General features: G+C 33.6%; 1 protein-coding gene and 1 pseudogene across 3 annotated transcripts; both read left to right on the top strand.

The window, feature by feature from the left end:
• Window positions 1-1950: 1950 nt before the first annotated feature.
• Window positions 1951-8122, top strand: LOC113726243 (GDSL esterase/lipase At1g29670-like). 3 transcript variants are annotated; one of them, XM_072074516.1, is made up of 6 exons: window positions 1954-2270; window positions 2367-2576; window positions 2983-3107; window positions 5833-6078; window positions 6202-6433; window positions 7728-8120. In XM_072074516.1, the coding sequence occupies exons 2-6, from the start codon at window positions 2369-2371 to the stop codon at window positions 7979-7981; spliced, it is 1065 nt and encodes a 354-aa protein (XP_071930617.1). In that variant the 5' UTR covers window positions 1954-2270; window positions 2367-2368; the 3' UTR covers window positions 7982-8120. The 3 variants fall into 3 exon arrangements, with proteins under 3 accessions (XP_027105652.1, XP_071930617.1, XP_027105651.1); XM_027249851.2 differs by having other exon boundaries at window positions 1951-2576; window positions 7773-8122; XM_027249850.2 differs by having other exon boundaries at window positions 1954-2576.
• A 475-nt stretch (window positions 8123-8597) lies between these two features.
• Window positions 8598-9980, top strand: LOC113722393 (protein HAIKU1-like; annotated as a pseudogene).
• The last annotated feature ends 3599 nt before the right edge of the window (window positions 9981-13579 follow it).

Raw genomic sequence — 13579 nt, 5'->3', positions numbered from 1 at the left:
TCCTGAAACTCCTTCCATTCCCCCACTGCCTTACTCACTGCTACTAACGGATTCCTTTCCTGACCATTGAACTGTTTCTCATTTCTAGATTTCCAGATTTGCCACAATAAATTGACAGTCAGTATAATACGTTCGGATTCAAACCGTGCCTTTATTAGTCTAAAAGACTTCGCTAGTTTGTTGCATGAGATGACATAGGATTAAATTATTAATATTATGTTATCCCATATTTAGTTAGTTTTATGCAATTAGACTTTTCATTTTACCAAATTAATCCCTCATTCGTAAGATAAAATAATCTTACATTGGAGGTGGTAACAGTTTTCCCAAGATAAATAAGGGGTGGGATTATACCATGGTATACTAGTTTGCCCCTGTGATTGTTCTAACCCTATATACTCTTACAACTATATAACCTACTTTAAAAAAAAAAATTAAAAGAGGTGAGATTTAGAAAACAAAGAGTAGGCGAAAAGGAAATTTGAATTCATAATCTCTACGTCCTGATACTATATATTAAAATCGAACCGGTAATAAAATCTTGGTGGCCCAAGCCCAACCTGCTTCAAGGTCTCTCTCTCACACACACACACACACATGTATATATTAAGACCCAATGTGAGTCCACTTCATAGTATTGATTCGGAATGAGATTGGACCGATGTATATCTGTGTACAATTATCTTATTAATTTGACAATATGTAATCGGTCAAGCCTTATTTGGACTGACCTAACCTCCCCTGCGATGAATAACATAGGTCTTTGTTTTTGGATCAAAATGTATGTTTTTACCAATGTCTGGACCTTGAATCTCAAAATAATTTTGTTTAAAGTTCAATTTTTTCTCAAGGGGAAATATGAATGTCTTCATTGACGTGCAAAAGACTTTATTATTGGAAATAAACTTTCACTTGTTGACCAAATGTCCCTTCAAATGTATTTGTTTACTTTATTATTGCATAATTAATTCAACTTTCAATATGAAAGTGTTATTATTACGTAAACAACGGTTGAAAATTAATTGAATTTTTTTGGCAAAGTATTGACAAAAACTTAATTCTATTTCCTTAAAAGCCTATTCTTTTAATAAATAAGCTAATTTTTTGTTTATCTTTGAATGCATGCTTTATATTTTTAAAGTATGATATAAAGAAATTGACTCATTTATTAAGTTTATATATTCAAAATATATCTTTTTAGATGTACTAATTAATATTGATGAAGTACTTTATTTATAAATTCTACGCACCTCAAGATAACTAATAATTATGTCACATGTATTTGCAAAGACGGTGAATTACACTGACCTCCCCTCTAGTTTCCTGCAACAGTCAGGGGTCTCTTCTCGTGATTCTGAGACAACATGAGCCTCTCTTATCAATAATGTCTTCCATCAAGTCAACATTTACAATAGTTTTCATTTTACATTTTTACCCTTTATCTTATATTAAACAAAAGAAAATTGTCAAAACAAAGAGCTTTAGTTCTCTAAGAAATGGGGGGAAAAAAGAAGAATAAAGCGATTTTTATGCATTAAAATTTGAAGATTTCCCATATTTAATTTGTTCATTATTTTTATTCTTCCCAGTCAAAATTAATAGATTTGCATGTGTACCTACTTCAAGAATAAATTGGATTCTAATAAAATGAGGTGTCCAAACTGTACATTTATCAAATATATTAACAATTTAAAATTTCAACTTGTATATACATGAATATTACATAAATGATTCAAGACATCAACTTATTTTGTGGCAAAGCTAATATAGAAAAGAAGTATTATGGATTTACTTTTATGGCTATAAATAAAATTATGTGTGATCGGTACTCCACTCTATTTTTCTTAATTTTTTTTTGGAAATAATTACTTGTGTCATTGAAATGGTGGTTTGGGGACTTTGAATTGAGTTTATGACAAAAGTAGTTAACATTTCTCCCCTGATCATAGCTAGGTAGGGAAGCTTTTCTTGTTATTTGGCAGACAAGAGGGGAGGTCCTCTTTGTTCCGAGATCAAGAGTGGAGATCCCTAACTTTTGTAAAAACAAGAGGGGAAGTTAATATAATTTACCCTTATAAATATTTTTTTAGTGATCGACCCACAGATTCAACAATCAATTCATTAGTTGAATCAATCACCGACTCCTTTGCCGGGTCAGGTTTAACAGGCTGCACATGGAGATGGAGTGGCTCCGCCCTCTCCCAAGGTGGACCACCACTACAGCCAACTGCAATAGCTCCTCTGCCTTCTATATTTTGGCAATGACTTTGGTACCTCCGCGTCTGGCTTTTCCTATCACTTGCTTCTTTCCTCATCGGCATTCATGACTTTTGTAACAAAGCAATGGGTTCTCTTGCCCGTCGTAGGAATGGTCATCTTCTTCTTCTTGCAACCATTTGCTCTGGGCAATCCACAGGTCCCTTGTTACTTCATTTTCGGTGACTCACAAGATGACAATGGCAACAACAATGACCTGAACACTACCGCCAAGGCAAATTATCCACCTTACGGCATTGATTTCCCGGAAGGTCCAACTGGTCGCTTCACCAATGGGCGAAACCATGCGGACTTCATAGGTAACCATCTCTTTCTTTTTCAATATCCAGCACAAAACTTCTTTCTTTTTTTTTTTTTTTTTTTTAAATTGCATTATTTCTTTCAAAAAGTTTTTTGATTCGTATGGACTCTTTTATGAATTGAAGACTATATTCCACTTTGGACTCCTAAAAGCATTTCAAGCTGAGTTTTTAATTTTTATTCTTGGACACTTTTAACTCTTAAAATATGAAAGCATCAACTTTATAGTTCTTAAACTTCAACTTCGAACATTACTCTTAAAATATGAAATCTATCTCGTAAAGAGATGCTTGAAGTTTAAGGACTGAAAAAAAAGAGAGATGAATTTCGTAAACAAGCTAGGGCTTGCCACTTAGATATGTGCTACTTAATGATAGAAAGAAAGTATACGTCTGTTTCTGGCAGCTGAGCTCCTTGGATTTGCCGGCTACATGCCTCCATTTGCAAATATCAAAGGCCAGGACATCACTGAAGGCGTTAACTATGCATCAGCAGCATCCGGAATTCTTGACCAGACAGGTCGCCAGCTGGTAATTATACATTTTTGTTTTGAAAAATAAAAAGTTTTGAAATTTCAGATCAATGTTACTATATTCTCTCATTACTCTGGTTAGAATACACTTACAAAATGAAAACAAAATTGCCTAAATCACTTCAGCCATTTTAAACCTTTTTTAAAAAAAAAAAAAAAAAATCACATGATACTGTATATGTATCTCAATGCAAAGTAAATAGTTTATATTTTGTTCATCGATCCACATGCTAAGAACTGATTTAACGGCCCTTTGTTTTGCAATTGCAGTATATTCAAGAAATCCAATTCTGTTCAATTTCAAGACTAACATAAACTCTCTCTCCAATTGTCTCTATTTTTCAATTTTGCTCTTGTCCATGTTTCTTTTTCTGCCATTTTCTTGTCCATGCTCTTGTCCATGTTTCTTGAAAGGCGTTTTTGCTGGGTTGGAATGTGACGCATTGTAGTACCAGACCTTTTATATGACGTTCAAAAACGAGAACATGTCACTGCCTAATAAGTCAGGTGCCATTAATGTGCCCACCGAAAATTTTTTTATGACACCGAAAATGTATAGTACCTTGTACAGTACTATGACATGAGGATGTCCATGAATGCCAAGTTTATTATTTGTGGTCTTCTTCAATTACCTATACACACATTGTACATGGTTCTATTATGTGTTACACTCAGTAGATCTCGAGTTAAACATAATTTAACTAAATCAGAAGATGCATTAACATTTATAAATATTTATGAATTGAGAATTAGAATATTGGCAAATAAATTTCCTTCTGGCCAAAATAATTTATAATGTGCTCCCGTTTGGATCATTGTTTTCTGAAGTCTTTGTTAAAAAAAAAATGTAATGTAACGATTTGATATATATGATGATTGAAAAATGTATTCATGAAAAGGTAAAATTTTTTTGAGAAAAAATGACAATCCAAAAATGGTCAAATCACATTATAGTGAGGAGACTACTTGGCTTCTTGATTTTCATTTTCTTTTAATTTTTGTGTGCAATGAAATCTAGAGTGATTGTCCACTATGTGTAGATCAAAGTGTAGGCTCATTCTCGCATACTGCCAGTTAGAAGTGTTAAGTAGACTCAAGCTTAGACCCTTAATCCTCGCTTAACCACGACATGTTGGCATGGGCACTTAATTCTGATTAGTTATTTTGACAACGATTCGAGTCACTTATTCACCATGGTTTTCGAACTATGTCCAAAATCCAGTACTATGAATGGTCCAATAAGGGGATACTGGCATGATCATATATCCACATTCTTCTCTGGTCACAAGTTCCATATCAAATTAGCTGGCCTTTAGAGTGTAAACAAGTTAGAATGAGATGTACATAAGTTTCAATACAATATAAACAAATTAGAGTAGGATTTACAAAAATTTGAAATAGACATTTAAACTTGAAGTGGACTAAAATAGACTAATGAGGCATGGATCCTTGATTCAAGTGAATTTCATTTAACCTTGAACTGGAACAGAATTGTTTGGGGGGCCTATAGTTCAAGGCCAATGTTTGGGCTCCATTGGACCTTTCCGTTCTGACTTCTTCTTTTTATTTCTTTTTTTTTTTAATATAATGTAAGCGGAGACCTCGAACTGAAATCTCTCACTTATATTCTTTCCTTCTATATTGTCCAATCCATCCCTTCCTCTTCCCGTTTTGACTTTAGATCTAAGTATTCATACAATTGTCTTATCTAGGAGAATTTCAAATGGAAAATTTTTATTTATATTATTTATATAGTTTTTTGGGTTAATTACATTTATCATCCCTGTGGTTTTGACCAAATTACAAAACTACCTTGTTGTTTTGCAAAATTATAGTTAAACCCCTTGAATGACAAAACGTATATCAAATACTCCCAGACATTAGTCGCTATCATGTGTTGCATGCACCAACCAAAAATATATATATATATATATATCTAAAAGTCCCAAATTACCATTTTGTAAATTGAGTTGGTTACATTTATCTCACTTGAGGTTTACCCCAATAACAAAATGAAACTTATAGTTTCTGCAAAATAGTTTAATGCTTTAAACAGCCAAATGTTTATTAAATACAAATTTCACCTGTCAATTGCATCGATTTCAACAAAAGATCTAATGAAATTCTGAGAATACCGGTTAATTGCTAGTCCCTTTTTGCCAATTTTTTTCATGGCATCATTAACAGTATTGTTTGGTCACTACTATAGTTTTATTGACCACCTATTATTATTTAATATATCAACTTTTTCCAAGTTAGTGCACAAAAATCAAACTCCATTTTTCAATTGGCGGATTAGTCTTCAATTTTAACACAAATGAACCATATGGCACACTGAAGTGGTAAGAATACTTGGGGGGAAAATGAAAAATGAAAAAAGGAACAAATAATGTAGTGAACATATCAGCTGCGGACCATGGATTCTGGTCACAATGCCACAATGGCCTCATTAGAAATGTAAATAGTCATGACTCATAACTTGACCTATTTTTTCTTTTATTGTCCAATTTCTTGTCTGATACACATTTCCACTTCTTTAAAATTGCTTAATAAAAGAAAGCTAATGGGATACATTCATTATTACCTAATTATGCTAAAAAATTTATTTCAAAATCTCAAGAATCCAGTATTGGTGCTTTGCTTTTCTTTTTGTTGTTACTGACCTCTTGAGGGAGGCAAGCTAGCCAAAACTCACACTACATTGCTTTCTTTTTTACTAATAGGGCGATATCGTCAGCCTCAACCAACAATTGCAAAATCATAGAAGAGTAACTTCGCAGCTTGTGAGATTAATTGGGAACGAAGCTGCAACAAAAGAATACCTAGCCAAATGTTTGTATACTTTTGCAATTGGAAGTAACGATTACATCGACAGCTACTTACTGCCAGAATGTTATGCTGCAAGCCGCCTATGTACTCCAAGACAATTTGCTAGAATGTTGATTAAAGAATATTCTCAGCAACTACGGGTTCGTATAATTATTTTCTTTTAACAAATTTCCATTTTCCATCATTAAATTTTGATGTTCACGTTGAATATACATTTAAAAAAGAAAAAGAAAAAACCTAACTCGTATCCCTTTTGGTGCTAGAAATTGTACAGATTGGGGGCAAGAAAAATAGCTATTTTTGGGCTAGGTTTCCTTGGTTGTGTGCCTGGTTTGTTATCTATAGATGGTACATGTGTGGATTCTTTAAATAGTGAAGTTCAGTTATTCAATGAGGAGCTCAAGCCACTGGTCGATGAACTGAATGCCGAGTTAAGCAGTGCACATTTTATCTATGTAAATGTGACAGCAATCACTTTGAGCACTATGCCTGCAGGTACGTTGGAACTTCTACTTTATGGAAACCGAAAGTGTTTATTTAGACTCAACCTGCACAGATAATATAGGACGGTGATGAAGGCAAACCTGATGTTCATGCAATCGAAAAGAATATCAAGGTTTTGGTTACAAAATAAGCTTATTGAACTTAATTTTACAACATTTTTGTTATAAAGACTGAGGTAAAATGTGTGGATAATAATTTCATTCTTTGAAAAAGATGCAAGTTGGCAATTATTTGGTTAGTTACCACATTTAACATTCTTGGGTTGTTTTCTTTTGAAGTTTATGAAAATCATGATAATGCAATATCAAAATGAAGAGGCTCATAAACCAAAGAGTTTATCTCTTAATATAATATTTGTGTAGATGCCCTATACACTAGAGTGCACAATTCTATGAAGGTGATTTAGAATGCGTTTGATAAAACTGAAATATGAAAATTCAAATATGAAATCTAAAATTTGAATTCATTAAGTTACTGAATTATTAAGCACTAAATCTAATATATTTGAGTATATACCATATTAAGTAATAAATGAATAACTTATCACTTATTTTTCGAACAAATTTTGCTTAGAAAATTCAGTGTCACTTAATTAATTTAGATGTTTTATTTTTTATTATCAAACGAGTCTGAATATGTTAAAATATGAAATTATTAAATTTAAGTGCTGAATTGGGTTATCAAACAAGATCTAGTTATTTAACAATAAATTTATTAACTGTTTTAATCAATGAACAATACCCATACCCTTATTTACCAAAAGTTGTACCCTTCTATGAAAATTTTTTTTTTTTGGTTCTTATTTTTCATACCTTTCCTAATAAAATGATCTAAACCGTCTAATACATTTTGAACAATTAGATTTCTTATCTTTTAACCATTTGAACACGAAATATTGGTTGCTACTATATGGAATGATAATTCATCAGTATATATACTTGCATAAACTCGAAGTCCAATGAAGCAAATTAACGTTTTAATGGAACGATTGACTTAGAAACACTTCAGCTACTCAGCATTTCACATGTAAATATAAAAGCAAAATTATCCTATCTTGCCACTTGCCATTTTCTAAAAATTGATGCTTCCATTTGAATGTGTAGTTGGATACATAAGGTTCACTTAGGAAATTTCAGTTTATGTAGAAACAAAAACGAAAAGAAAAGAAAAAAAAGAAAAAACGTCATTGTACATCTATCTTCTACACGTCTACTTCCACATTTTTCTTTGATACTGTGTTTTTTTTTTCTTTTTTCAATTCATTCTTACACTAAATCTATCTCAGAAATTACAATTGATAAAGCACCATGCTGCAATGTGTCTACAACAGTTAGTGCTGGACAATGCATTCCTGGACAAATTCCCTGCAGCAACAGAAACGAATATTATTTCTGGGATGATTTCCATCCCAGTGAAATAGTGTACGAAGCATCTTCCAGATTGGCATACTCTGCATTATCCTCATTACTTAATGCTTATCCTTTTGGTATCGGTAGCCTAGGAGACACCGACTCTCGTGATAAACTGGAGATACAATAGATTATGTTTGCAGTTGTGTATTCTTTTTCCCATTTTTTCCCCAACAAAGTGTGTTGTAAAACTCTGAAAGTCTGATGAATTACTATGATTTTATGGCCTCAATGTAAAAAATCACGGTTTGATGTTAATTATTATTAAAATTAAGTTAAGCCCAATATTTTGTTTTTTCCTTATAGTCAAGACATTATTTCATGAACAAATAAAAAATCAATTTACAAAATTACCAAAAAGAAAAACAATTTATACTTTGTCAATGAGTAACCTTAGTTTTGCAATTAGGTAAGATTAATCTTTCTTGATTTATGTAAGGGTTTTTCTAGTGATCAGTATCCAATGAGCACTAGTTAGCACACACAAATTACTTAATTTGTTAGGGAAAAATGCACTTTTCATCCTTAAAGTTTGGGCTGTTGACCAATTTCATCCTCAAAGTTTTATCCAAAACACATTTCATCCTCAAAATTACGTAATTTCGGCCAATTAAGGACAATTGACGAGAATTGGCAAATTTATCGTTAGAACCAACTATAAATCCAACAAAAAAATGGGTAAAACCGAATGGAGCCACATTCCCCACCTTGATCACAAATTGGGCAATCCAACGGATGATTCATTAGCAAAATTCCATAACTCTTTCTCGTGCCTTCTTGGCAAGAGGTGTGTCTGTCTTAATCTTCATCCCTGCAAAAACATCATCAAAATCAATACACAAAAGTTTTGAGTTTTACTTTGGTTTGATCATCAGTTGGTGTTTTGATGCTTAAGATGGTAATTGTTGGATTCACTAGCTGAAGAAGAAAAGAAATTTGAGCTTGCACCATTCTGAATTTGTTGGTCGGTTCAAGGTGTTGATATGGATAGTACCAATAGGCAGATGAATCGGCATACGGATCATTTGGGTGTGAATAAGATAGGGAAGAACATAAAGAAGAGTCCAATGTACCGACCCAATTTTACTAAAACTGCCAAGCAGCAACCTCAGCCTTAGGTGTATAATATTAATAAAAATGATTTTCGAAACATAGTGCAACAGTTTGCTGGTTCACCTTCGAATAATCAAGAACCACCTGCTCCTAGGCCTCCCCAAAATCCCCCCAAACCTGCAAGTATGCGGTTGCAGAAGATTCAGCCACCGCCCTTGACACCAATAAATCGACCTCCTATGACGATTCAACCTCCTGTACCAGTGCCAGCTCCCGCACAGCCTCCAGCTAGTGTTCCATACAACAACAACTTCACAAGACCTCCTCTCCCCCAGTATGGCCAACCATCACCAACTATGTTGCCACCCTTCATTCCTGGTGATGCTTGGCCAAACACAGCTGAGTCTCCTATATCAGCTTACATGCGATACCTTCAAAATTCAATCATAGATTCAGGGCCAAGGCAACCTTTTCCCTAGTTAATACCTCAGGGTCTTGGTCCAAATCAAGCTCAGCCATCTGCTTCTGGTTTACTTCCTAATCCGCATATGCCGCCTATCCCATCTCCAAGAATGAACATGCCTCCACCACTTACATCTCCTAGGATGAACGGTCCTCCTCCTTTTCCATCTCCTAGGATGAATGGTCCTCCACCCTCTCTTCCTTCACCTCGAATAAATGGTCCACATCCACTTTTGCCTTCCCCAACTTCTCAGTTTCTTTTGCCATCACCAACTGGTTTCTTAAATTTGTTTTCTCCTAGATCATCGTATCCATTGCTTTCTCCTAGTTTTCAGCACCCTTCTCCAATGACTCCAAATTTCTCACTTTCTCCAATGGCTCAATCAGGGATACTAGGCCCGGGGCCTTAAGTGCCTCCTTCTCCTGGTTATGGGTTTCCTTTGTCCCCATCTAGATTTTTCGCGATCCCAAGTCCAAGAAGGAGGGATCAATAACATAGGAAAGAGAGCTACTGACTTTTCTGGGCCATGACCTTGGTGACTGATCCCTTTGTATTTTAGCGTCTGCTGTGAAATACGGTTCCATTCGATTTTACCCATTTTTTGTTGGGTTTACAGTTGGTTCTAACGATAAATTTGCCAATTCCCGTCAATTGTCCTTAATTGGCCAAAATTACTAACTTTGAGGATAAAATGCGTTTTGGGTGAAATTTTGAGAATAAAATTGGTTAACAACCCAAACTTTAAGGATGAAAAGTGCATTTTTCCCTAATTTGTTATGTTGATACACACAATCACAATTATTATGTCCTTGTTTTTATACATTTTTCCATGTTATTTGTACTTTTCTAAAAAACTAATACTTGAAACCCCTATTAATGAGTGAGTGGTGCACAACTTAGCCAAACAGTTTATATAATTTTTTTTCGTCAATAACTATTTATATAATTAAGCCATGTAAAAGGTGCAATGTCTAGGGATACTATATTTATTGATATGAAGAAATTCCAATCATAAATACAAGATGAATTAATTCTGTATTAGCTTAATTCTGTATCGCTAATCAGTAAAGAACATAAAATCTAACCGCAAGAATTCAAATTCCAGTCAATAATACAAGATAAAAGATTTCCAATTAACTGATCATTGCTAAAAAAACATAAATGGCATCTAATAACGTCAAGAAACCTGTCATAGTTAGCATCAAGAAGCAGTACAATTAACCAAAAAAATAAACGATTACTATGATAAACACGGGCGGGTACTTTTGTGGACTGTTTTCCGACAAAGATTTGGGGAGGGTGCTTTTGTGAGGTTTATTGGGAGGATCATATGGCTGCATATGATGGAATTTTCTCTTGTCAGCAATGTTTTCAGAGTCGGACCGGACCGGTCGGTTCAACCGGTTGGACCACGAACCGGACATGTCAACGGTCCGATCTAGTGCTAAAACCGGAAGTTCATGAAAACCATTGAAAACCGGATGAACCGTTCGAACCGTAAACCGACGGTTTTTTTAATTCCTCAACAAAATATCAAAAATGGTGTAGCTCCGATTCGAACCTAAGCTTCCACATTTACATATGACAATTTTACCACTAGACCATAGTTAAGCTTGTTGACAATTCTATTTGACTAAAAATATATTAAAATATCAGGTACAGAAAAAGCAAAGTGCATCAATGCAGATGAACTTTTCTAAATTTTCTTTCCATCAATTACTTTCTCGGCTTCATTAGGCGGCGCTCTCTAGTTCTTCTCTTGATTTTTTTTTTCAATTTTTTCTTCATAACCATTTTAAACCCAAATATCCACAACAAGATTTTCTCAAGTCTTCACCATTATTATCAGGTTATCATCTTTGGCAGATTGTAAACAAGTTGGAAATTTCAACTTTTCTTGTTTTCCATCATTTTGGTAAGTTTAATTTTTCTCTTTTCAAGCTTTTTTTTCTATATTATTATCTTTAGTTGATTTTTTTTTTGCATTTTCTTCTTTTTCCCTCCCCCCCAATTTTCATCTGTTTCCCTAATTTTTGTTTTATTTTTATTTGAGTAATTAAGGATGAAATTTTTGCAAAAGTAGCACACCTCCATGTAGGAATTGGGTAGGACTTACAAATAATAACATTAGGCTGGTAAAAAATATGTTAGTTGGCATATAATCGAAGCTATTGATCATTGAATTTAAAATAATTAATTGTATAGGATCATTGAATTTAATATAACATGTTAATTAGTGATGTTTAGTAATAATTAATTTTTAATGTGTTTAGCTGTATATTTGTTTTTCAAATTTTTTTAGTTTTTTTTAGTTTGAGCAATTAATTTATATTTTTATAATAAAATTTTAACTTTTCCAAGTTAAGTTGATGAAATTGTGAAGGTGGTGTTGTTGCTACTTGTCATGCCACTAATGGAAGTTTGTCATTCAAATGGTTTGTCTTGAGTTGAACTCTTTTATGGATTTTTTTAAGGATTGTAAAAGAATTTCAATATTTATTTTAGTTATTTTTTGTGTTTTTATTTGTGATAATTGGTGAACATTTGGATTGTATCTATTTATGTTTATAATGAATTTATGAAAACTTGTGGTGAATTATGATATTTTAATTATGTTTATCATTCCATGTTTTATGTATAACTTTTAGGAAATTTATTATTATTTCAACTTAAATTTAGTTATGTTGGTGAATGCATTTTAGAAACTTAAGTTATCAATAATTATATTAAATTGTACATTAGCTGTCAAGTAATGAAACTTGCTTAGTAAAAACAAAAAAAACAAAACAGTGAACCTGTGAACCGGCCGGTTGGACCGGTCGAACCGCGAACCGGCCACCTCTCCGGTTCGCTGACCGGTCCAAGTTTAAAAACATCGCTGGTCAGTGTACCTCGGCCTTGCCATTAATGTGGAGTTCTCCTAGATGTCGTAATCCTCGAGTGTGCGATCTTCATCTAGTTGTTTGCCGGCCAATACGAGGCTCTGGTGCTGAGGAGGGATTCCATCTTTCAGCTGAAGCTTGGCCTTGACGACTTGGATGGTATCGGAAATTTCCACCTCGAAAACAATGGTCCTGCTGCTTTGGGATATGACGAAGATCTGCATGCTTGCCCGGAATGGACTTAGAATGGTTAAGATAGTTTCGAGAAAGCGTGGACTGTGTTTAGCTGAGAAGCGTGAATTTTGGATTTGAATCATTAAGCGCGGGTTGATTAAGTGGTAGCATATAAAGCAGGTTATGCGGATTGAAATCCAAAGGGGAAAAGGATTAAGCAATGAAAATCTTTTTTGTGAATCATTCAGGACACACTACTTCACTTTAATCTGAAATTTTGGAAATTTCTATTGCCTTTTGGAAATCCTTTTTACCCTATAAAACTTTTTAAAAAAAAAATTACCAAGGGACGTGTGAGATTTAAAAAGTAAAAATGGAGAAAGAGGATTTGAATCCAAAACTCTTTTACACCATGGATTGGGGCGTGATGTGCCTTTTAATTTAATATTAGTTAGAAGATATCATCCACAGACTATTCTTACATGATTCATGGCCATCGTTAATGTAAAATAAAGGAACATGTGTCACTTTATTATGTGGGGTAAAGAAGTATAATATTAAAAATGTGACAATGTTTGTGAACTCCCAAAATACTAATGTATACTTACTTTATGGAATGAAAAATATAACGTCTAACGAGTAATAAAGAATACATACATATATATATATATATATATATATATATATATAAAAGTATACACATACATCTGATTGGTGTAGAAAGCTACCATTATGAATTTTCTTTGCACTTCTTTCTTGCTTTCTTTGTATTTCCTATGTTTACTTTACTAATCAATCCCTCCATCCCAAATATTTGTCATTTTTGGGCAACTCAACATTTTAACAATAATGACCTAATGGTGATACTTACACAGAGTTTTCAAAGTTCACCCTCCACATTAAGAAATTTGAATGGTGTATATTATCTTTCTAAAAAGGACAAGGAATAGGAGTGGCAAAAGAATAAAAATTATGTACTAATTTTTTGAAAACGACACCAATTTGGAAAACGCAATAATGAGAAAATTACGCTTTTAATGTGAGGCTAGGAGCTTGCCCACCAAAAAAAAAAAAAAAAAAAAAATCGAGGCTAGGAGTTTCACGTAATTAGCAAGATTGTCAAGTGCTGTGAATTGGACCGGTTGGGGTTTATCCC

The sequence above is a fragment of the Coffea arabica genome, chromosome 2c (assembly GCF_036785885.1).
Source record: "Coffea arabica cultivar ET-39 chromosome 2c, Coffea Arabica ET-39 HiFi, whole genome shotgun sequence".
In the NCBI taxonomy this organism is placed as follows: Eukaryota; Viridiplantae; Streptophyta; class Magnoliopsida; order Gentianales; family Rubiaceae; genus Coffea; species Coffea arabica.
Note: the sequence above shows the minus strand (reverse complement) of the source record. Positions and strands in the feature narration are given on the sequence as shown.

What these genes read in the sequence shown, in the direction of transcription:
- LOC113726243 (XM_027249850.2), top strand. Translation starts at nt 2,324, where the DNA reads ATGACTTTTGTAACAAAGCAATGGGTTCTCTTGCCCGTCGTAGGAATG. An exon ending in AAACCATGCGGACTTCATAG is followed by an intron (nt 2,577 to 2,982) that starts GTAACCATCTCT and finishes TGTTTCTGGCAG; the next exon opens with CTGAGCTCCTTGGATTTGCC. An exon ending in TTTGAGCACTATGCCTGCAG is followed by an intron (nt 6,434 to 7,727) that starts GTACGTTGGAAC and finishes AATCTATCTCAG; the next exon opens with AAATTACAATTGATAAAGCA.